Below are 26,813 nucleotides of genomic sequence, written 5' to 3'. Positions count from 1 at the left end.
TGCAAGAGAGAAAACGATAGGTACTGTCATGACTTTGGCTTCGTTTCCTTGTACAGGGTTGTCATCATAAATGCCGTCATTACCACTGTCTCACAAAAACTGTAATTTGCGTCCGGCATTGAGGTGAAATCCGTATTTTTAACTTTTATTTTCATAAAGTGATCAGTTTACGTCGAGGTTTACAATGTGCGTAGTTTTCTATATGATGTACAACATGAACCTTTTCACGTTTAACACCCATCGAGCGATATGTCATCTTACCTCAAGCATGTACTTCGACAATTTTCCATCAAACGGACGGCTTCCTTGAGTGAAATTCAAAGTCTCTAAATTTATAATCTCGTTTCGAAGAAACCGATTTGCCGACCGACCGCTTTAAAGTAGATGCGTATTCTTAGAGTGACAGTGAGAATAGACAGTTGTGTAAGTAACCCGTATTTTATCGGCCGTGCACCGATGTAGTTTCTAAAAAGTTACTACTTGTAAAACTTCCAGGCTTCGAGGTTCTGTTATCCGACATGTCGTAGCGAAATTCTATGAGAACTACAAGTAATACAGACAAAGTTTGGGTTTCTGACGGTTCCATGTATGAGCTGATTATCAAGTTGAAATTATTGTGTGGATAGTCGTTGCTGCTGGTCCGCGGCGTGGCGGGAATTTGTCACGTACAAACATTCTTCAACTGTCAGCCATATAAACCTCTCCAGTTTTCATCGACGGCTTTCGTGGTTTCGAAGAAGACCTTTTTTTCTCGGATATATTTCTGACAACCTCGGCTTAGAGGCAAAGTCGATGTCGTCTCGTAGTACACCCTGTGCGAGTCTCGGCCTTGACATGACACAAGCAGACATACGTCACTGTTCAGTCACATTTATTTGGATGCGTCATACGGATAATATCATTATTCAGGGGGGGGGTATCGGACTAAAGTGGGCACATAGTAGAGTTTTCTCAAGAAATATAAAACGGAAAAGGACAGTCATATCATAAATTTCAAAGAATGCTGAAATGCCATAGTTTTTAATCGTTAATCGATGGCAAAGTTCGTATTTTGACCTCAACGTATCCAATCGAGAAAGTAAACTTGGCATGACTCAAAGTTTGAAAATGTGTTGTCTTGTCTCCCGCGGCCTGGCATGGCCCGGAGGCACTGACGTTTCGTACTTCGAATTCTGAGAGCTATCAAATCGTCACGATCAGCGGACACGAAATTACTATTTTCAAATTGTCATCACTGAAAAAATACAGAGAAATGAGAAAACACGGTGAGAAAAAAGGCATTTCATCGATGCTGTTGATAACCTTCCTTTCGCTTCTGATCTACCCAGTGCAAAACTGGTACCTTTTCAAACCACTCATGACTCAGAACCCAACTCATTCCAACAACCGGCCCGAATTCAATTTGTTGGGAAGGCAACGACAGCTTTTCCTGCAAACGTAGACAGACCTGCAGTGTGCACTGAAAGGAATAGTTGGCGACATCTTTTCGAAACTCTGAAAATATAGCTAAAGAAGGAGCCATATCTCAGTCAGTACGGCCAAACCTTAGCGTTCACACCGACTATGGGGACAGAGCATTTTCAAACGAAACGGAAATGTCAAGGAAAGGCGTTGACTTATTTTCTAAAATTGAAGAAAATGCTTAAAATTTGGCTGTGTTAGTCAATCAAGCGAAATATTTTTGTTCCAATAAAATCAGTCTCGATTCTACCCTCTACTAGACTAAATCGACAACGGAGGGTGCATAGGTACGCGGTAGAACGTGTAAATCTCAAACAACGGGCGAATTGGTTTCGGGCGAGTTGATTCTTGGCTGTTCAAGTTGGAGAAAGTGAGAGTTAATGTCATTCGTACAAAACGGTCAAGAAACCTTCAGGAAAATAGGAAATCAATGACATTTACCGCAGACGTGGTGATACACATACATGTAGGCAAAAGCAATTTAACTTCATAGAAAGTCAATGCTTTACTTCAGTAATTCATCGGTCATGCAAAATGAACGGCCTCTACTTTATGAGACACCCAACGGTGTTTTGATAAATAGACTGAAAGATGATCTGCCAAACTTCATGCACATAGCGATAGTGCTGCCAGCTAATCTCTTTGCGATGTAGGTATATTCCCAGCGGTTTCCCTAAGTATATGGGGCTTGGGTGTACCAACAATTATCGCGAACCACGAACCACGAACAGTGAAACATAAATCTAAGGAGAGCAATCTCCAAAGAAAAGCGACTGAGGAAGAAACCACACACTGGTTTCGAAACGTAGCGTCAAAGGCCGGGGTCAAAGGATCACCCTGTCATTCGACAGCCAGATTACGGCTACGTCTCGCCATGGCTTATATCTACACCAATAGCCAAACACACAAAATCAAACACAAAGTCACAAACACAGAGAACGAAAAAATAGTGTAGGCGATGTGTGCAGCCGCTTTCCCTTTATTACAAACGCTGTGAGATGATATTGTAGGCGATTCGATCCCTTGACGTGCCGTCCATCAGATTTTTCACCATATCTTCGTTCCAAATGCCTAAAAGACACTTGATTTCTTCCGTAGCCCAGTTGACTCCTCGACTCGCCATGTCTAAAATGATACTGAATCGTCGAATAGGTCAAAGACTACACTGCATGTCAACTACAGAGGGCGTCAACTGGGACCTGAGTCGGACAAAACGCGTTCACATACGCTGTTTACTGCTCGGCCAGAGACCTGGGTCGGCCACAAACCACCCCTCTCGACTAGGACAGAAATTGTCCGGACAGTGGCCGGCCAGAACCGTTCACACCTGTTTTTTTGGTCGGCCACGAACCTGGCTAGGACAAGGGCCTAGTCTTTTTTGGCTAATGTGAACGGCCCTTGTAACCACGCATTTGCATGTCTTCGCGAAATTGGATCAATCAACGAGAAATTTAAATAATTTATCTCATTAGCGTAAGATGCTTTGTCTTGATAGTAACACAGGGTCCGGCGAGCAATATTCGTCTAGAAATTATGAATATGATCAATAAATGTCTTGTATTAAACTTTTTTTTCATTACACAAGCCGTACCTGTGTCTAGTGTGTGCCTATTACTTTACCCTAGCTATCTGTGGATAGTATTTCAAAGAAAACAGTCTATATCTGCTAATTGCCCTCCCTAATCCCCTTCATTAATTTGTTCTGCCGATCGCCAACGCGGGGGCTTATCGCCCTGACCAAATACCTCGTTAGCAGCTACCTTATGAGCTGCTAACGAGGTATTTGGTCAGGGCGATGAGCCCCCGCGTTGGCGATCGGCAGAACAAATTAATGAAGGGGATTAGAGAGGGCAATTAACAGATATAGACTGTTTTCTTTGAAATACTATCCACAGATAGCTAGGGTAAAGTAATAGGCACACAGTAGACACAGGTAAGGCTTGTATAATGAAAAAAAAAGTTTAATACAAGACATTTATTGATCATATTCATAATTTCTAGACGAATATTGCTCGCCGGACCCTGTGATAGTAATAAAAGTTTTACATATAAGCTTATTCATTTTTTCAAAGGAATGGGTCAGAGAGTTTAATTCACTATATTTGTGCAATAATTTCGTTACATATTCAAAAGATTGGCGTACCAAATAACGCCCGACGCTCTTTAAATTGAATCCCTACGATGAATCAGTAGTTACTTAAAGCAACTTGCTAATACCGTAATTTTCTGCGCAATGGCCCTAAGCGAAACCCTCATCTCCTCGATCTGGCTCACGGTATCCAAGGCATCAGAGTAGTTTTCTGATTCGATGAATTCTTCAAAGATACGACAGTGATGTAAACCAGCTTTGAGACTTTTTAACAACACTGAAAAGGGAACTTCGTATTTTTGTACACCTGGTCCATACCTAGCCGAATTATGTTCAGGTTTCAGTTCGACTCTTTGCGCCATTAAGTTCATTCCAAACAAATACGCTTATTGATATAAATACTTCGCATACTATCTAAACTGACGTTAGTTTACATTTTGGGTTACTCGCACTATTGATTAAGATAATTTTCAAAGAATTGAAACAACCTTTTTTACATGTAAACTTTGCAGCAAAAAAAACAACAACAACAATAACAGAATGAAAACAAACGTAACTTGCCCCATCACCGGTTGCGGCGTTATACGGAAATATTCTACACGATTCAAGTATGTTTAACATCAAGACATCTGGTCAATGCCAAATAAAATACAAGAAAATGTGGGCGGTCTCTTCCATAACATTACGATTGAATGTAATTCGAGGGGCATTACAATTGGCAATTACATCGAAAAATACCGGTCATAGACACACATATAGAAAACGCTTTTACATTAGCTTATGTTTGTGGAAGTGGACGTTTAGAATATATCTGGCACCTATAGTGATCGCGAAGTTTACTCTATAGCTTGGTGAGGACACCGCCGACGGAGATACATCTAAAATTTTACACAGTGCTTATCTTTGTGAAACCAAGGTTACTGCAGAATTAGTACTTAAAGATGAAGGCACGAAATTCGTCTGTGGCCACCTTACAGTAATCTTGGTCGCGTTATAATAACAAAATCCGCTATTATGCTCACAGTATGAAAAGAAAAATTATGCGTATGAATCACACGAGCGTATTTAATTTCATTTTTGTTTGATCAAATTTAGAAGTGAGCATGAATAAAACAATAAAAGAATAATAAAAAAACAGAACATGTAAGGGAGGACAGGGTAATGACATGTGGGTGCCTTCTACATGGTCAGAAAAAAACTGAGGGTGCAAAGGTATCAATAAATATTGTAAAATCATGCGAAATAATGTTTTAATCTGTTCAAAATAGAATAATAGAAAAAATATTAAAAATGAAATGCACTTGAAGATAGCTTATAGTTTCCTAGCGGGAAGGAAATATCGCCGTAGAGGGCTTTGTACTCTTTTGATGGGACATCATGTTACAAAAATTGGAAACTGCGTCATTAACTTGATTGCACTTAACGGAAATCAGAACGCTTAACCGTCAACCATTAGTATTTGCAAAAAAACCCCAACCAATACACATATAATACTTGGTGGTATATCAACTGCCACATGACTCACATATCAACGTTTCATTATCAGAAGGGATTTGGAATCCTGTTATATTTGAGTGTGACTTCCTGTAAGTACCTCTTAGTACCTCTTGGCAAAATCATTGTTCTCGTCGATGAGTTACATCACAGGTTGTCTAGGCCGTTGCAAAACAGTTTATTATCTTGGATAAGTGTCACTAAAATATATCAAACTTTGGTGACTTACATCAACGCCATTATCAATGACAACTATATGTTTTGTCGTTAGGCTGTATTTTTAGTTTGTATTGTTCAAGTATCAACTTTTGCAAGTAAAGGCAAGCAATATTGGGGGTCCATTAAAATCTGTGACTTGACAAAATTTGAAAATTTAATAAAATGTAATATTGTACAGCGTACAGTCCGGAAATAGAATTCGGAAATTTACACGTTTCGAAAAAAGGATTGGAATAACAATTTTGGATTAACGAATTCACCTTGGGAAATCAAAAAGCGTAAAAACATAAGCATTATTTACACAACAGGCGAATTACTATTGGCCTACATTGTGTAACAATTACAAACAAAGAAAATTGTTTCAAAGGTAAAAATACGAAATTTATGATTAAACGTTACACGACAAAACGGCTTTATTCAAGTTTTTGTTGACCTTTCTCTTAGCACGTTTTAACTTGCAAAGGCTATTTTTTTAAAAATTACTACACAGCACTGGCATCTGATCAAATATAGACAGTTGATCACAAATTCCTTGCTCTACGATTTACTATGCTCGTTAAAGGTATTGACATTAGCTAGTAATGACAGAGTTCTAGAAGCATGAGCTTAATTAAATTTCTTAAAAGTGTTAGGTGCTCTATAGCTGAATGTTGCGATATTACAAATAACTCATAAAAACAAGTGTGTAACTTGAAAAGAAAAGCAGATGAGATTACATTTGCAGATCAAACAGACAATACTTCAGCATCCAATTTTCCCAAATTAGTTCCAATCGTGTTATTTAAGGACTTTATTGGCCGACACCACTTTGACACACAGAGCAATTCAAAACATTTTCGGCTTTTCCTCTACTTCGGAAGTCTGGCTCTAGGAGGATTTCTTCGCTGTGGCAAGAGACAAATATATGCATCGTACTCCAAATTAACTGATATAGCCTTTCAACAAATCACACACACGCACTGCACAGTAAGTTCTAATGTTACATACACTGTACGTAGGTTGTGGCTCAAAATAGGTAAGTCAGAATTAACACTTTTGAGTTGTTTAGATCAAAATATGCTACTAAATAAGCAATTGGAAAAGCAATTATTTTAATGTGCATATCTTTGAAATGCCCTAATTGTTTCATTTCCACACGCCTGTTTCTTGTGTGTGTGTATTACATAGCGAAAGTTTCATGAATAATTTACTGTGTCCTGCTGTCGTTTGAATGCTATCGATTCCTGATGAGGGCGCTGTTTGCACCATATTGGAACAGTTACTGTCATCAGTTCAGGATAGGGAAGTAATTACTACTTGAGAATGGAAATGAGGTTTTAGAAGCAAATGTACAACAAAGATACCACTTGGCGAAATCGTGAGTATTATGTAAGATAATAGGATTGGATGCATTTAAAAAGTGTCCAAAATTGTCATTTCTGTTAAATTTTACTGCCTAGTGTTAAACGGAAGGTAATGACTTGTGTCTCTGTAGAGGGTGCTATGCCAATAGTGGTTACTATGCCAATAAATCCAAACAAACCGTGGATAACCGTGCAGTTGTCATGACGTCAAGCTGCTTTTCCTCATACCTATACGTTAGGTCTAAGATACTAGTACAGTTGAATATAGAGATTTGAACAGGCTGTTTTTTAGGTAACACACTTTAGATGCTTGACAATACTTCAAGAGTAAATCAACTAAAATTCTTAAATCTCAAAAACCAACACTAAGGAAACTCTGGTTAATTGAATTTATCTATACCATTCGGCTAAGCTATTTCATGTTTGCATCCTTCAAATAACGCCATGGCGTTACCATGACAACTTCTCCTCACGGCAACAACCACTATAATGAAGACAACCTCACTCAAAAATCTGTGTTGGGTATTTGCTTCTAAAACTTCAATTCCATACTCCAGCAGTTCCGATAGTGAACGAATGCCAGTTCCAATATGTTGCAAACAGCGCCCTTATTAGGGAATTGATAGCCTTCAAAACGGCCGCAGCAGGAACCATCTTCAAATATCACAGAAGGGAAGCGCTTCGCTGCCATGCCCATGGAGAGTTCTATTAGGTAATCGCATTCTTTGTAGTTTGGATCTATATAAATATAAACAATGTGTTGTATCGAATATTTATGTTAAGAAGACGGCTACTTTCACAGTCTCCCGACATTCTGCTCGTGAGCTACTCTACAGAACCATCGGTGATATCATCTATGGACGTACAGAAAGCAAAAGAAGTCCTTCGCCATAGAGTTAAAAATAAACGAGTACGAGAAAGCTAAGGACTATAAAATCAAAGACACTGAAAATTCGGTTACTGAAAACATTTATTGTCCGACAATTATGTGTAAGTGAACTTAATTAATACTATTCAAATACATGATTTTCCAAAACTTACTCTAGGAAGGGAAATACATACTCCTGAACTGCAATTACAAATTTGTTGACATAATCGTTCGCTTGCGTTATCCATTATTCTAACAAGCGAATGAGGTATTGAGAGGCATATATTATTTCAATTTTATCTCAAACAAACCAATAACTTCGCTTACGCACATCTACTCTGTAACTCACAGCATTTGTGTATATTCGCGAAATTTGAGCTAAATAAACTTTAATCGTTATCATGTTAGTGCAAGATGCTTTGTCTTGATAGCAATAAAAATTTACATACAATCATGTTTTCAAAGGAATGGGTAATAGAGTTTAATTCACTACATTAGTGTAATGATTTCGTTTCCATATTGCAAAGATAAGCGCAATAAATTACCCCTGGTGTCCTTTAAAGCGAACCCTACGATGTATCAGTACTTAATAACAACTTGCTGATGGCATAATTTTCCGCGCAATTGCCCCAAGGGAAACCTTCATCTTCTCGATTTGGCTCACGGTCGGGGACGAAGTTGACTTTTGGATAGAGCTTTTTGCAACGGTAGCATGGACCACTGTTGTGTTTCTCATCCAAAGAGACTCCGTTATCATCAAATTGAAACTGAAATGCTGTACTCTCGATATCTGTTATGGAATCGACTGGTCTAGTTACCTCACCGTCTGTAACAGAGTCTAAGGCATCGATGACTTGCGGATGGAACCATCCCTCTTTTTTAAAACCATTTATAAATATTTCTCTATGACTTTCCTCCCGAGGGAAGGACCCGACACATGCTCCCCACGCATGATCTCTGGCTGTGTAAGCCCTGCAAAATGTACGAGATACCAACGGATTTTCTCTTCCTTTATCAAGTCTCATCTTTGTCCACATTTGACGAAGCCAATCCTCAAAGGCTCTTCCTTCTGGATAAAGAACTTGCCCCTACAAATAAAAGAAAGTAAGTATGTGTAAGATAATTTGAATGCACTAATGTGGCTTATTTGAGATGTTTAATGGCAAGGATGAGATTCACGACAGCTGATATGAACATTAACAACACAAGAATTATTCTTTAAATGGAGGCATCAGCATTTGCTCAATAAACTATCATTGTGGAGATGCAGCTAAGTGGTTTTGTGGTTGAATTCGTTTCGTTGTATTATCCGTGTCGTGCTGCTGTGATTATGCCGGTTGCTTTTTTAAAGTTCTGATGTCTTAATGCCCAACATAAGCAGGTCTCGAGATATGTCGACAAGCCGATTATGCACGTTACACTACTCTCGACAGACCGTTGTCACTGAATTCTGATTCTCGTTCTTGACCTCTTGAAATTTTTGTGTCTGATATTGTTTGCCATTCAAAGAATAGGTCGAAGTTGCAAGTCTTTCTGAAGTTATGACAGTCGTCAATGCTACATTAATCGAACGTCAGAGGGGATAATTAGAAGCGAAGGGCTGACCAACGTTTGTGGTGACATACGCGTGTGTTTCATTGTAACAAATTTTTCTACTAAATCTATCTATACATTGACCGTAACCCAAAGTCTATTGCATCATTACAGATATGCTGCCCTCTTGTGGTCAATTTCTGTTTGCTATTGCCACTTGAATATTCCACCTGTCACGCTTTAAGTTTACGTCGAACGGAAATGATTATCTCATTACAGTGACAACTGCATTTTGTCAAATGAATAAACCGTTCCGATGTTAACATTAATAATGTACTTATTAAGTAGAGAAGAAAGTCAGACGTTTGACAATTATCAAAAGCTAATCTTACCATCTCAACAATCAAAAGGAATGGCGGTCTTGGTGTACGATGAAAAGTTTTCAAGGCATTAGAGTAGTTTCCTGATTCGATGAATTCGTTAAGGAAGCGCGAGTCTTCATCTTCTCCGTGCTGCTTTAAGACAGTTTTCAGGCTTTTCACAAGCTGAAAGAGAAGCATCGTCTTTTATACACAAATGGTCGATACGTAGCCGAGTTACGTTAAGGTTTCAGTTCGACTTTCTTCGGCATTCAGTGCATTCCAAACAAATAAGCTAATCAATATAAATACTTCGGATATTATCTTAACTGTCATTAGCGTAAGTTGTTGAGTTTTTATCGTCGTTAATTGGCACTGTTGATAAATATTATTTTCAAAGGCCTGATACAACTTTGTTGACATATGAATTCTGCAGTAACAACAACAACAAAAAACCAAAATAAAAACGAAGTAATAAAACTTCTCTAATAACCGGGCTTGGCGTTATACGGAAATATTCTGCACGATATGAGTATGTTTATTACATCCAGACTTCACGTCAAAATGAAGAAATGAGGGCATTTTCTTCCTTAACATTACAATTGAACGCCATTCAAAGTACATTGTTATCGGGAATTATACTTCAAAATATCGTGCAATCAATCAATTATACATTTACACAGACAGAAAACGCTTTAATTTTTTTGTATTGGCTTATGATTGTGGAAATGGAGGCTAAATATATCTGGCACCTACAGTGATCGTTAAGTTTACTCTCAGTATGAACACCGCCGATGGAGAAACATCTATAATTTTACACATTACGTGTCTTTGTGACGGAAAACCAAAGGTTACGGCACAATTGGTAAAGGCACGAAATTCGTCTGTGACCGTCTTACAGTAATCTTGGTCGAGTTGAAATAACAAAATCCGCTATTGTGCTCAGAGCGTGACAAAAATCGATACGGATGAACCCCTCTAGCATTTTTAATTTCATTTTTGTTTAGTCAATTATGGAAGTGAATGTTAACAAAACAATCATAACAAAACAAAAACCAACAAAACATACGGGAGGACAGGATAACGACATGTAGTTGTTTTCGGTGTGGTCAGGGAAAAAAAAGCTATGGAAGATGCCATTTTAATATTTGCCGGTATTCTATAATGTTGTAGTGAAGTACTTTTTAAGCTGGCTTTCAAAATTTTACTCGATTTACCCTGTCACTCAACATATAAAATAATCACCGACCTCAACGCGGTAGGCTCTCATCTTTGATCTGTTCCTGGCATCGTTCTTAAGCGTCTTCGGTGCATTTGAAGTAATTTCCGAAACCAAAATTTGGAGCATTCTGTCGCAGCCACGTAGATTTTTAGACTTTCTTGTCTCCTTCTGCTTTCGTTTCCTCTCTTGTCGAGCTTCTCTTTTACTCTCTCTATCTTGTTCTCTTGTTTCGACCGACATGTCTGTTATAAACTTTCAAAGAGGCTGAATTTCGTGTGTTCTTTTTCAGAAATTTTGGAAAGACCTTTATATTCTCATATTTGAATTGCTAATAGTAAGGTTCCCTAACGGCAAAATCTAGCCAATTAGATTTTAAGTTTCGATTGTTTTCAAATCATTATCGAATTCAGTTGGTTCATACAATGCATTAATCATTTTTAATGTCACATTTTGTCGAAGTACTAACGCTGACTGGATGTTCTGCGATAACAAATCTAACCGGTGATGGCGTAGTAGATTGAAAATAACCCCTTCATATGGTCTTTAAAAAAATAGCATACCAGAATTGTACAAGAACGTTTATAGATAATTCCGTGGTGTTTGTCACTGTTTTCCTTTACATGTATGGCACCAGTCTTTCTAGTTTTATCTAAATTACGAAGAACCCCTTAGGAGGATGACTCGTGCAAGTTGTTAAACTTAAAAGAAATTGCTTTCGGGGCCATATCTACCATACACGTAAAAGTAGCGAAACTGTGATTGGCTATCTCCTGTCAATGCGCCATCATGATCGGTTGAAACGTTTAAATTTGAGTATGTGATGGGATTGCTGATACGGTAAGCTGGGTTTCGAAAGCGATTGGTTTGTGTCGAGAGCATAGACTCCCTCAGAATTCACATCAAGGAGTGAATAGAAGATCGATTTTAATGCAAAGGAGATAACAGGTATGGATTTAGACATGAAGTGGAAACTGTCAAAGCTGACTTTATTTATTACACTCCCTTTGAGGGAAATCAGTCTCCAAATGCAGCGATACGTTAATATCTTAGCAATTTTGTTTCCGAACTTCCCATTTTTCCTAGATTACAAGGGCCTTCGTTGCATACGTACCTCCAGCGACTGTGGCCCCGAGTTTACCGATTCGGAATACTTGCAGATGCCACCGTTTAGTACAAGTGATTACTTAGACTTTGTACTTAATGATGTGAAATGATGCAAACTGATTGGTTGGGTTTTGTAATTTCACTTATTGCTCTCCTACATCGCCTTCACCTCCTTTACGAATTCCACATGATCATGAGTGGACGAGAATATACATGAATCATGGACTCGAATCAATTCTACTTGCAAATTAAATTTTTGGCAGCCTCATCTGAAATACTGTACGTCTCTACATTTTCGTCTGAAATAAAGGCTCGTGAAAGGGAAGTATGCAGAAGTGAGGAAGACATCAAACTGCAATAAGAGAAAATAAAATTTCGCGCGAAAGTATAGTAGGAGTTTCGTGGCGTAAGGGTAGTTGATCGCTTCAGTAAAAGGCAATCAACTAGACTAAGTGTGTCAAAAAGTGTGTGACGTTAAAATTATTAGAATGAACACGATTGGAACTAATTTGGCAAAATTGGAAGGTGAAGTAATGTCGATTTAATCTATAAATATTATCTCATCTGCTTTTTTTCCATTACACACTTGTTTTTCTGAGCAGTTTGCGATATTGCAACATTCAGCTATATGGCACCTAACACTTTTGAGAAATTTACAAAATATGAAAATCCAATTATCCCAAATTAGTTCCAATCACGTTAGTGATAAGAATTATTTTTGAGGTATTAAGGATATTGTCAACAAGAGTAATTTGCTAAGGAAAGTTAAGTTGTGAGTTGAAATTCGAAATAAAGTTTGACGGGAAAGCATAGGGACAATAAAGTAAAGTGGCAATTATTAGATATTATTCCCTAATTTTTCTTCGTTCAGCCACAGTGAGCGAAGGAACATACGAGTGACGTAATGAAGACGAGTGGGGACACGGTCATTACGCCACGACCTCCTGCTAGAGAATATTTCGACTTTTGGAGAGTTGATTTCTTCATGATCGACTCATATTACCGCTTAGCTGTTGATTGCACCTGAGAGTGTTGTCAACACCTCGATTTAGACAATATGTCTAGTTCGTCTAATGTCAATGCTTCAAAGCAATTTACTGTAATTAGCAATCAAATTCTCAACGTCATCAGTGAACTTGCTGGGTAATTAGAAAGTTTGGTGTCTGGATAAATCGTAAAACCACAGTACATGGCAAATGTTAAAATGTTTTTTGTTGCGCTTTGTTTGCTGTGATTGTAATTATGATTTTAGTTTCGTTCATAATTACGACGAAGGGTGATACACTGTTCCTCTCAATTTCAAACGGCGTCCCAGGCGCTGAGAATATATGCGAACCTACGATCTTTATAAGGCATCGTACTCCTCCAGTCCTCGCCACAGTTTCGAGCAATTTGATTTTCCAAGGTGCATTGTGGTTGAATAAATGACCTACAATAACGAAAGAACGATGTGATACAGTTCAATGGTGGTTTTATTCATACAGTGTAACTGAAGTCAAGATTTGACACGATTTTTAGTCTAAACAACCTGTACGCACCGCTATGAACAGAAAGACAAGGACAAATTTCGATAATGATAATAATAATACATTTACATTATTGCTTTACCCTGAAATAAAATAATGAATCTGAAGATACTATATCATCGTCCTTTTCCCTGTCCTCGATGATGACGGCTATATCCATTCAAGTTTTGCGCGAAAATCCTACAGACAGAGGCTACTCTGACGCATCGAGAGGAACGTGCGTCCGAATGTGAACGGAATCAGCTGGAGCCGTACCACTTCATCCGCCATGCTGACATAATAAAGGTCCAAATTACATCGCGCGGGAAAGTGAATCTTATTTGAATAAAAGAAGCGAATCTATGCATGTGATAAATATATAATCTCTCAGTATTTCTCTCTCGTGTGACGTCATCGAAGACTCATATTTCCCCCAACATAGCTGTATCACTCCTCGCCTACCGGCTCGGAGGGATACTGCCGCTATGTTGGGGGAACCCTCGTCTTCGATGACGTCGCACTCGTTCGAAATACTGAGAGATTATATAAAAATATATGATGGCTGCATAACATCTTAAATTACATTCGTCTCAAACATACATTAAATGTAGAATTTTCAACCATATAATCGTATTGAAAGTGATTTGAATTTTATTCTTTGTTTGCACAGTAATATCTGATTATACATACATTCTCTTTCACGTGTAAAAGGTTCCAGTATAAAGTATGAGAAGAGTCTAAATGATTTATTTGATTTAATCTTTCCTAACAAACATTAAATTTGCTTACGTCATATATTTCTCAAGAAAGAATACAGATCCGAAACGATTCGTGTATTAAAATTTGTTGAGCCATGATGAAGCAAATGGTCAAAGCATTTCATAAATAACTAGTTATGAGCAATTATCATTCTCTCGTAAGTATTTTTGTAAAACCTTTTTTTTTTTCAAAGAGTACAAAATTAATCACTCATAAAGTAGAAGAAATCTAACATGCACTAAGAGCTTTCCCGAAAAAGAATACAGTAAACATGTTTCATATGAGTACATATACAGTTTGAATTTATTAAATTTTACTATATATAACGTTTAAGAAATAAGGTCCGATTACATACATAATACATACGCCTAAATTCGAACTTTGCTATAACAACAGTTCTTCTCATTTTCTAGATAATTGATTTTGCCGTAGACAAGAAATACAATAAGGGAATTAAGCAGTATTCCAATTGTACTTATCCGAGATACACATGCAGTTGAGAAGTATACCACACCATTTTAATTTTATGAAGCTTGATGTAAAGACAGTGTTGCTGTGTAGGGCCATTGAGTATAAGAGTAGGATAAATAAATAAGCTATGGCCAATAGTTGCCGATTAAACATTTTTTACATTTATGACACGAAAGGTCTGCACGAAATACATTCTATGGTCGGGTCAGGTTAAGCAGGGCTTGCACGAAATACATTCTTTACATTTAATACATTTAATACATTTTTTTACATTTATGTCACGAAAGGTCTGCACGAAATACATTCTTTACATTTAATACATTTTTTACATTTATGTCACGAAAGGTCTGCATGAAATACATTCTTTGGTCGGGTCGGGTCTAGCTGGGCTTGCACGAAATACATTCTTTACATTTAAAACATTTAATACATTTTTTACATTTTTTACACGAAAGGTCTGCACGAAATACATTCTTTACATTTAATACATTTTTTACATTTATGTCACGAAAGGTCTGCACGAAATACATTCTTTACATTTAATACATTTTTTACATTTATGTCACGAAAGGTCTGCACGAAATACATTCTTTGGTCGGGTCAGGTCTAGCTGGGCTTGCACGAAATACATTCTTTACATTTAATACATTTAATACATTTTTTACATTTTTTACACGAAAGGTCTGCACGAAATACATTCTTTACATTTAATACATTTTTTACATTTATGTCACGAAAGGTCTGCACGAAATACATTCTTTGGTCGGGTCGGGTCTAGCTTGGCTTGCACGAAATACATTCTTTACATTTAATACATTTAATACATTTTTTACATTTTTTACACGGAAGGTCTGCACGAAATACATTCTTTACATTTAATACATTTTTTACATTTATGTCACGAAAGGTCTGCACGAAATACATTCTTTACATTTAATACATTTTTTACATTTATGTCACGAAAGGTCTGCACGAAATACATTCTTTGGTCGGGTCGGGTCTAGCTGGGCTTGCACGAAATACATTCTTTACATTTAATACATTTTTTACATTTTTTACACGAAAGGTCTGCACGAAATACATTCTTTACATTCAATACATTTTTTACATTTATGTCACGAAAGGTCTGCACGAAATACATTCTTTGGTCGGGTCAGGTCTAGCTGGGCTTGCACGAAATACATTCTTTACATTTAATACATTTAATACATTTTTTACATTTTTACACGAAAGGTCTGCACGAAATACATGCTTCACATTTATTACATTTAATACATTTATGTCACGAAAGGTCTGCACGAAATACATTCTTTACATTTAATACATTTAATACATTTATGTCACGAAAGGTCTGCACCAAATACATTCTTTACATTTAATACATTTTTTCACGAAAGGTCTGCACGAAATACATTCTTTGGTCGGGTCGGGTCTAGCTGGGCTTGCACGAAATACATTCTTTACATTTAATACATTTAATACATTTTTTACATTTTTTACACGAAAGGTCTGCACGAAATACATTCTTTACATTTAATACATTTTTTACATTTATGTCACGAAAGGTCTGCACGAAATACATTCTTTACATTTAATTCATTTTTTACATTTATGTCACGAAAGGTCTGCACGAAATACATTCTTTGGTCGGGTCGGGTCTAGCTGGGCTTGCACGAAATACATTCTTTACATTTAATACATTTTTACATTTTTTACACGAAAGGTCTGCACGAAATACATTCTTTACATTTAATACATTTTTACATTTATGTCACGAAAGGTCTGCACGAAATACATTCTTTACATTTAATACATTTTTTACATTTATGTCACGAAAGGTCTGCACGAAATACACTCTTTGGTCGGGTCAGGTCTAGCTGGGCTTGCACGAAATACATTCTTTACATTTAATACATTTAATACATTTAATACATTTTTTACATTTTTTACACGAAAGGTCTGCACGAAATACATTCTTTACATTTAATACATTTTTTACATTTATGTCACGAAAGGTCTGCACGAAATACATTCTATGGTCGGGTCGGGTCTAGCTGGGCTTGCACGAAATACATTCTTTACATTTAATACATTTTTTACATTTATGTCACGAAAGGTCTGCACGAAATACATTCTATGGTCGGGTCGGGTCTAGCTGGGCTTGCACGAAATACATTCTTTACATTTAATACATTTAATATATTTTTTACATTTTTTACACGAAAGGTCTGCACGAAATACATTCTTTACATTTAATACATTTTTTACATTTATGTCAAGAAAGGTCTGCACGAAATACATTCTTTACATTTAATACATTTTTTACATTTATGTCACGAAAGGTCTGCACGAAATACATTCTTTGGTCGGGTCAGGTCTAGCTGGGCTTGCACGAAATACATTCTTTACATTTAATACATTTTTTACATTTTTACACAAAAGGTCTGCACGAAATACATTCTTTACATTTAATACATTTTTTACATTTATGTCACGAAAGGTCTGCACGAAATACATTCTATGGTCGGGTCGGGTCTAGCTGGGCTTGCACGAAATACATTCTTTACATTTAATACATTTAATACATTTTTTACATTTTTTACACGAAAGGTCTGCACGAAATACATTCTTTACATTTAATACATTTTTACATTTTTTACACGAAAGGTCTGCACGAAATACATTCTTTACATTTAATACATTTTTTACATTTATGTCACGAAAGGTCTGCACGAAATACATTCTTTACATTTAATACATTTTTTACATTTATGTCACGAAAGGTCTGCACGAAATACATTCTTTGGTCGGGTCAGGTCTAGCTGGGCTTGCACGAAATACATTCTTTACATTCTTTACATTTAATACATTTAATACATTTTTACATTTTTACACGAAAGGTCTGCACGAAATACATTCTTTACATTTAATACATTTTTTACATTTATGTCACGAAAGGTCTGCACGAAATACATTCTTTTGTCGGGTCGGGTCTAGCTGGGCTTGCACGAAATACATTCTTTACATTTAATACATTTTTTACATTTATGTCACGAAAGGTCTGCACGATCTATGGTCGGGTCGGGTCTAGCTGGGCTTGCACGAAATACATTCTTTACATTTAATACATTTATATATTTTTACATTTTTTACACGAAAGGTCTGCACGAAATACATTCTTTACATTTAATACATTTTTTACATTTATGTCAAGAAAGGTCTGCACGAAATACATTCTTTACATTTAATACATTTTTTACATTTATGTCACGAAAGGTCTGCACGAAATACATTCTATGGTCGGGTCGGGTCTAGCTGGGCTTGCACGAAATACATTCTTTACATTTAATACATTTTTTACATTTTTACACGAAAGGTCTGCACGAAATACATTCTTTACATTTAATACATTTTTTTACATTTATGTCACGAAAGGTCTGCACGAAATACATTCTATGGTCGGGCGGGTCTAGCTGGGCTTGCATGAAATACATTCTTTACATTGATGTCATGAAAGGTCTGCACGGAATACATTCTATGGTATGGTAGGGTCTAGCTGGGCTTGCACGAAACATTCTTTACATTTAATTAGTTTTTTACTTTTTTTTTACACGAAATGTCTGCACGAAATACATTTTATGATCGGGGCCGTCTATAGTCTAGATGGGTTTGCACAAAATACATTCTTTACATTTAATACATTCTTTACAACTTATACACTTTTACATGTTTTACGTGGATGACATGAAAGTTCTGATGCACAAAATACATCATAAGCTCGGGGCAGGTTGTAGATGTGGCTTGTAAAGTTCAAAATGGGCGAAAATAGTCTTAGCACAACGTACATTCCCGCTGAGCGACGCTTAGGACAAGTTTGACATGACAAAGTGTTACATAATCTATTGTTATTCAGCACCCATTCACACCTATGGCCATGTCGAAGTCCAGATCGTTCAACCACGGCCCCTGTAACGTGTTTTACGTGCGGACATTTTTACGACAAAATGTATTAATTGTACAGAATGTATTTCGGGCAAGGCCCGCCTAGACTCACGATAAGGTCGGACCGTCCCTCCCGACCAAGTCCTGATAGTTTTTGCGGACATGTTATGAAGAAAAAGCATTTAATGTAAAGAATGTAATTCGTGCAGACCTTTCATGTAAAGAATGTATTAAATGTAAAGAATGTATTAAATGTAAAGAATGTATTTCCTGCAAGCACAGCAGACCTTTCATGTTATAAATGTAAAAAATGTATTAAATGTAAAAAAATGCATTTCGTGCAGACCTTTCATGTACTAAATGTAAAAAAATGTAAAGAATGTATTAAATGTAAAAAATGCATTTCCTGCAAGACCGGCCCAAAATCCGATCATGTCCGATAACTCCCGAGAAAGGCCCGAGAGTTCAGTGTATTTCGTACGGACATTTGTTGAAAAAATGTATTAAATGTAAAGAATGTATTTCGTGCAGACCTTTATAAATGTAAAAATGTATTAAATGTATTAAATGTAAAGAATGTATTTCGTGCAGACCTTTCATGTAATAAATGTATTAAATGTAAAGAATGTATTTTGTGCATGGATAAATGTATTAAATGTAAAACGTGCAGAATTCTTGACTACTGGCCATGGATAAATAAATACCTTGTATAAATGGTGCAGTATTTGGAAACTAAAACTTAAAATACAGAAGTGTAATGTTGAACTTTTACCAACAATATGCGTTGTATTTACGATGACTATTGTATAAATGGGAATTCTCTCGCTCGGGTAAATAGTGTAAATGATCTTGATATTTTACTCCCTTCTAACTCGAGTTTGAGCTCTCACAACTAAGGGATCGTCGATGATTAAAGTTCACGCACGACAAACGTTTATTGCTTCGTTTCGGTTGAGACCCCCTCCCCATGAAGCGCGTTTGTGGATTCTGAGGATCATAGATTGGAAATTTATCTCCCAGTTTGACATGCACGAATTACGATATTTTCACATTGGATTGGTGTTACGATTTCAACTTTTAAGACTCCATATATTAACGATGTGAAGAGCCATCTGGAGTGAGTGTTATCTGGTCTTCTTCGCAGAAAATACACACTGATAAATTTAAAATCCTACAGCAGAAATTTGTAAAGTTTTAGGTTTTAAAACCAATGTGCAATAAAGGAGTTCTGGATATTATTATTTGGATGATAGATTTCGACTTCCGTCTCTCATTGGGAGACGCAATGTTTTTTCGATGTTTGTTGTGTTCATAAACTTGTACACGGTCAGTACAACCGTCCGCATCTTCTTTCCAAGTTATAATTTAATGTGCCTAGCAGATGGCTAATCATGTTTCTTTAACGCGATGGAGCAGCAGTATACTTAGTCTATTAACTTGTGAAAGTACTCTGTTATTAAGCAATTTTAATGACGTCCGCAGAGCATACCCACTCATTGTTCAGCTGCTACCTTTCAAGGACTAGTGTATCAACTCTGCTTTTCACCATTTTTGTCTTTAATTATCTTATCAACATTGCCGTTTACATTGTCTTTTTTATTTAACTTTGTTCTTTGTACTTTGTTCGATTTTCCCGTTTCGTATGACTGATTTTCACGTTGCCTGTGAATGGGTCTCGTCTAATTGGTCCGGAATACCTGGTAAAAGTTTTGTGATAACGTTTTACTCTCACAAACCTTGATAGAAAACTGTCTTATTTAAAAGTATGCGCCTCGAATGTACAAAAATCCCAACTTTTCTAAAAGACGGCCAATCCATTCAGTGACTTACGATGCATTTTCAACTTCGTCCCTATCTAATAGGCGATGGAATTTTTCGCAGTTGATTTTAAATTCTTCGAATTCACGGTCATTGTAGCTTGAGTTATCTGAAAAAGACAAAAAAAATTCAATATCGAAACTTTGAGATTTTAGTTGAGTGAAATTTTGACCCATTTACGATCTCCCACGCAATAAATAATAAGACATGAACGTAATTCAAATACGCTCATTGTTTTCTGTAAATTGACGCTTATGTCTGACATAATTGCTGCTCGTTAGCATCGTCATCAAAATAGTTATGCTCAACATTACAAGCAATATTCAACAATTATGACTTCATTTATTAAAGAATGTATTTACATAAATAACAAATAATTGGGAAGAAGATGCTAATATCTTTTATTCTTGTCATGTCATTGTATCATCACATTATGTAGCAAGTTTAATATATCCTAAATACTTAAAAATTCACAAGCCCCATTGTGGAAGCTCATTAAATATGCAAATCACCGATTAGTTAAAAGGACATAAGCTGTAACCTGTGGCAATGTTTTCAGTATTCTGCGTCTGTACGCCAACTGCCGTGTCTGACCCTAATCCATTTGTCATGCTGAAATTTCGAGTATTCTTTTTGAGGAGATTCATAAGATAAGGTGGTGTCATTCTGAGAATATCTATGAAATTTCTGAATAAATAATTATTTGTATTAATTATGCAAGCCGCAACTAATCAGTTCTTGCCATTTCCAAACAGAATCCATGTACCAAATTTGATTTTGATCATATAAGTCTGATAAGTCGTTCTTGAGATATCCCGCCAACAGACAGACAGACAGACACACACACACACAAACAGACAGGCACGCACAGACAGACATCAGCAGGAAACGGGCACAGGAGCAGAATAAAGAGGGATGTTACAGTATCATGACCAAAGCATAAATGGCGACACTTCATGTGAAAAACACTATCACATAGATTGTTCATATGAACCACAGGGGACTCTGCCTGTTTATTTGTTTATTTGCTCGTTCGTTTGTTAGTTTGCGGATACGGGTGTTTTTACTAAACAAATGATAGTTAAAATTTCTAAATACAATCCACATGCGATGAGCAGACCTCCGTAAGAGTAAGCACTACTTAACTGTGTCCACCACTCTTTCTAAGTAAACACTTTCTTAGTTTACTCTGTATAGCAAAGGAAGTGTCATTTGTTGAATATAAATAAAACAAACAAACAAAGGAAGACACAGCTCTCTATTGACAAACAAACATAACCAGAAATACAAATCCTTATTGATTATTTATTTTATAAGTTGAATTCATCATATTTAACAAATAAACAAACACACATGCAAACAACCAAACAAAGAAACAAAGCATGAGTCTCATGTGTACGAACAGAATCACTAAGCGAAGTAGTAATCTTTTTTCTTAGCTTAATTTTTGATTGTATAGTTTTACTTTATTCATCAGCAATGGCAAGTACGCCTGATTCGGTGAATAAGACACGCATTTCTCATCATATTCACTAGCTTGACCTTTCTTTAAATAGAGATTCAACTCTGACACATACCTGTTTCTTTACAGGTGTTTTCGTTTGTCCTCGTGGATTCTTCATTCTAATAGATAATAAGAAATCATTGAATTAGTGCTGGCAGGCTTTCTTTGTTTTATATTACACATATTAACGGTAGGCGAGTGCTTGGCCACCCATTGTGTATGTGTGGCCGAGTACTCGCCAGGACAAAGAGGTCCCTCTATTATTTCACTGCCGTTACTTATCATGTACTGATGATTTTGCCCGGAAAAATAGGCATTAGAAAAATATATCGTCAGTCTCAAGGCTTTCTGCTGGCTCTATGCATGTTATATGAAACTAGATCTGAACTGAATGTACTCACGAGGTTCACTATTACATGTTCATTAATAATGCAGTAGTACGCTTCACAGAACAATCAGATATCTGTTATATCATTATATGTAGCAGGTTTCATCAACTTTCGCAAGTACTCTCAGAGTTAAATCACCAATTACAAAAGTTTATTTTATATGCAAATGAGCCGGTTATTAAACTTAACACTGCTCAATGCTTCATTGGACAATTAGATATTTATAAGATCAATTTCTCGAGCAGGTTTCACCAAATTTGGTGCCGTAATTTTAGAGTTATATACCTAATTACAAAGTTCATTAAATGTGCAAATGAACCCTTAACTCACTTCACATTACTAGATGCTTTAGAACACAGTCAGATATCTGTCGGATCAGTATCTGCAGCTGATTTCATAAAATGTGATGCAATTATTTAGGAGTTATATGACTAATTACAAAACTTTATAAAATATGCAAAAGAGCTACTTATGAAATTGATGCTGCCTAACGCTTCTCAGTACAATTAGATATATATCACATCAATGTTTGTTGCATGTATCATCAAATTTGGTGAGCGAATTTCAGAGTTATATCATCAAAAGTTCATTAAATATGCAAATGAGGAGATAATTCGCATGACACTCACAGTATCATCATAATTTTCTGAGACTGTCATCTGTGAAAAGTTTCATGAAATTTTATGCAGTATTTCTTGATATGTGTCGACACTGTCATTACTGTCTCCATTGAAGCCATTATATGAAAAAAATGATATTGCATAACTTCATTAATATGCAAGTCACACTAACCAAAATCTAACCAGTTCTTGCAAGTAACATATGGTACCTGTGTACCAAATATGACTTGAATATGTCAAGGCATTTTTGAGTTATCGTGCAAAAAAGACAGACAGACAGACACACACACACTCAAACAGACAGACAGACAGACAGACAGTCATCGCTATGACATTAGCTCACGTGTGTGAACACGTGGGCTAAAAAGTGTGCTATTTTAAATTAAGTCTGACCGCTGAATCTATGGGAACACTTTTCGACAAAACATCACATGGATCATTTAATGTAATGCTTTGCTCATTCATGTATGACAAGCAATGAACATTATCTTGATTGTGCTCTAAATTGTCTAAAATATTGACACCGACGAGAGTCGGCAAACAGTTCTCTCTCTCTCTCTCTCTCTCTCTCTCTCTCTCTCTCTCTCTCTCTCTCTCTCTCTCTCATATACTATTTAATCAAAACAGGAAAAGTGGTTCCAAATGATAATAGATGGGGAATGAGAGGGCAGGTTCTTTGATGGCAGTCACGACAGTCGGACACCAGCAGTACAAGTAAAGAATATAAACCACTTGAGGTTTTATTGCATAGAAAACTTAGTAACGATAAATAGAACACTTGAACTCTGACTTCGACAAAACTGAGTTCTCTTAAAAGTTTCTGACCCGTCACGCGGGAAAACTGTCGTAAAAACAACGTGAGAAATTGCAACAGAGATTATATCTTTGCTCTGATAGGTCCTCAAGGACATATGAGAGGTGACGTGACTGGGCCATTTAACTCAAACGTAATTGGTCCGCTCTAGGATCCAGGTTTGCATAAACCTCGACATCTATGTTGTATAGAGTCACTCAATCACGAAAAAATATTCACCTGACAGGGAAAAGAAGAAAGTGTAGGACCCTGGAAGAAAGTATATATACTCTACTTACTTTCAAATTGCAAAAAAATGTCAAATTTTGCGTTCCCCGCTAAAGAAGAATGAATTTTCTATATTTCCATTTTGACGGACCCAGCTTTTACAATGTTACTGTGCATGACTTATATATTGATTAAACAGTTCTATATTTTATGGGACCCGCTGAGAAGCCTTGGCTCGAATATTTTAATGAAAACTCTTTCATTGGATTAGCAGTGTTGTCAGTATCACCATCTCTACCAACCCTAGATTCTTTTGCCAGATTTCAAATTAGCATTTGATGTATAAAAAGCTAACACAATAAAACACTGCTGTCTGCTAATTTGCAAGAAACGCATCAGCGGAAAGGAGTGAGCTGTATTCTAGCCAACCTAATGTATTTAGACTTTTCACGTTCAGCAAACCTCTACATAGTTAGCCTGACCTTATATCATTATAGATAAAGAAAAAGTCATTGGTCTATGCACCGGATTGCTAGTGATGTTTAATGATTAGTCTTCTATATTTACAATTCCTTTAGCTGAACAGTCACCTAGTTTGCAATTATTATCAATGATCAGTTTTGCTTCTTTTATAATGAAATGTGACAAATGTTTTAACAAATATTTTAAATGTGTTGCGCACCACAGCGTCTGTGGACCAAAGATATAATTTATACCTGGGAAGGTGACTTCTTAATCATTATGAGTTTGAAGGTGCGTACTTTAAAAAATGAGTGAAAATGCTTTTGAATGCCCCTCAAAAGGTGTTCGTGAACAAAATCAAGACAAATCTTTCTCTATTATTAACCTGACTCAGTTTTTGTACTTTATTTGACGAGATATAAAACCAAAACTTAAACTGATTCAAAGAAGGACAGTTCACGATCTGATAGCTCCGCTGCTGTACATGTATCTCATTGCAACACAAATATGTCCCTGGTGAAGTTACCTGTTTACGTGATGTCATCAAAACATAATCAACGACATGGTGATGAGGAAACTATTTAGCTTGCATGATGGAACATCGTTTTTGAAGATGATTGCCGAGCCGTTATCTTGAAATGTTTACAATTTGTTTGGGTTTTTTCCGGAGGGGGGGGGATCATTTACTTTCATTCTTTCACTTGAGAATATATAAGCGTCAGAGCACAGAACTCTACTAATAGCAACCTTGTGCAGTGCGTGATGTAAACTACATGTACCGCGTCTACAGCATCTTTTATAGAGAATTGAAAATCTTGACGTCATCTTTGCGTCATTTCTAATATCTTGCCAATTTAGTTGCGAACAGTTTGATACTCTATTGAATAAACTTTTCTTTTACGTCATGAACATCTGGGTTGTAATTAGTATTATTGTACAACTACATTTGGAGCGCTGCGCAAGGCCGCTTACACCTAAATGAATGTTCATTTATTGGCCTGTGGAGTTTTACAATATGAGTAATGAATGTATTTTCCACTTCAACATCAATTAACTTCAAATCGCCCCGGTGCCCAGATAATAAACATATATAATGGGCCTTCAAAAATGTTGTCACCAAATCCCGAAAGGGGACTTCTGATTTACATGAACGCTTATGGACTAAGGGGACTGCTCACTTAACAGATATTTACAATGTAACTACTGTAAACATTGCACAAGATGTACAGTGTTTTTAAGATATTCAAACCAACAACCCATCCCTAAACGACTTTATATGACGTTTTGCTGTCTAATGTACGACTTATTATATATGATGGTCCCTTAACCGTATTACGTGTTGCTTTACCTACTTTACACTCTGTCCAGCCGATGCATTCCAAGCTGACCTCTGAAGTCAGGCGTCTATAATAGTCGTAGTGACCAAGATCCACCGGGCCTGTAGTTAAGTATCGAAACAAGTTCTTTCCCACTACGTACAGTATATCGCCTGCAGCTCTGTAGACATTTCCGGCATCATCCACCATCAAAAAATTGTCTGAACCGAGCCTTTCTAAGTAGCCGACCATATGAAAATTTACGTCAACATAGTCAGTTTTGAAGGTAAGTTCGATTTCGTCGAGGGTGTCTTGATTTCCAGGATGTATTATGAACTTCAAGGTGTGTTCATTTGAAGGAATAGACCATGTTCGATTAATGTTTGTCAGTATTATTTCATTGAATTCTTCATAAATCTTACCTAGACCTTTTAGAATGTCATGCAGAGTGCTACATATTTTCTTAAGTTCTGACTTTCTCAAGTGGATCACTGATTCACATTGCTGTGTAGATGTCTCTTGGGGTATCGACTCCCGAGCTACGTGTTCTTTCCGTCGCTTTGTTTTCTTCCCCGCAGACTGGCAGCGGGGCTGTGATTTGCTCTTTTCAAAGTTAGATTTCTTGGTATGAACCTTTACCTTTGAATGACTTTTAAGGCCTGTCAAGGAGTCCTTAGCAGAGTTGTTCGATATTTTCCCCATTTTAGCCACATGTGGTTTATTAGGCACGCTTGACTTGAATCTTTTGGTCACACAGCGACTGTTCTGTAAACCTCTTTCCGCACGGGTTAGTGAACTTTGCACAGCTGTCAACGTGGAAGCGTGGCTTTGAAGCGGCCAATCGCAACGTTCACCCAAGTATTTCATCGAAGTCGGTGCGACAGCCATCTCCTGTTGACGTGAACGTTCTGGCGTCTGTATGATTCTCCGCGCGCGTAACGTAGACTACTTAAAGCATATTGGTTCATCCGGGCTGAGTCGTAATGTCTGTTAGATACGATTTATCTAGAAGTGGAATTGGGGAACCAGTGCCTCATTGAGAATTCCATATCCGTTTCGCCTTAAAAAATGTCGAACAAATGATTTTACCTGTTGCTTATCAAGTGGCAAGACAGGATCAGGTAAGTTCAGTTTTAAAACAAATCGGCTAGACCCCTCAACTCGGTCTAAATTAATAATCAAGTCAGACAATACCAACTTTGTAAAATTTTGATGGAAAAATGCCAAATCAATAACAGCTGTTTTACCCGCAAAAAAAGATTAACAATCTCCTGTACATAAGGTTCGTGGAATTGACGTACTCTAAGCGGGCAG

The 26,813-nt window shown here is 36.8% G+C and overlaps 1 protein-coding gene across 2 annotated transcripts; it reads right to left on the bottom strand.

Annotated features, from left to right (window-relative positions):
- Positions 1-19,065: 19,065 nt before the first annotated feature.
- LOC139117844 (uncharacterized) lies at positions 19,066-26,556 on the bottom strand. Of its 2 annotated transcripts, none has more exons than XR_011548601.1 (3): positions 25,532-26,552; positions 21,765-21,810; positions 19,066-20,296 (listed from the first exon to the last, which is right to left on the bottom strand). XR_011548601.1 is itself a non-coding variant. In XM_070681080.1 (3 exons), exons 1-3 carry the CDS (start codon positions 26,385-26,387, stop codon positions 20,196-20,198), a joined length of 999 nt encoding a protein of 332 aa, XP_070537181.1. In that variant the 5' UTR covers positions 26,388-26,556; the 3' UTR covers positions 19,066-20,195. The 2 variants fall into 2 exon arrangements, 1 of the variants encoding a protein (XP_070537181.1); XM_070681080.1 differs by having other exon boundaries at positions 25,536-26,556.
- Between the last annotated feature and the right edge of the window lie 257 nt (positions 26,557-26,813).

The sequence above is a fragment of the Ptychodera flava genome, chromosome 18 (genome assembly GCF_041260155.1).
Source record: "Ptychodera flava strain L36383 chromosome 18, AS_Pfla_20210202, whole genome shotgun sequence".
Lineage (NCBI taxonomy): Eukaryota > Metazoa > Hemichordata > Enteropneusta > Ptychoderidae > Ptychodera > Ptychodera flava.
The sequence above is the reverse complement of the archived record's forward strand: the minus strand, read 5'-3'. Positions and strand labels throughout refer to the sequence as shown.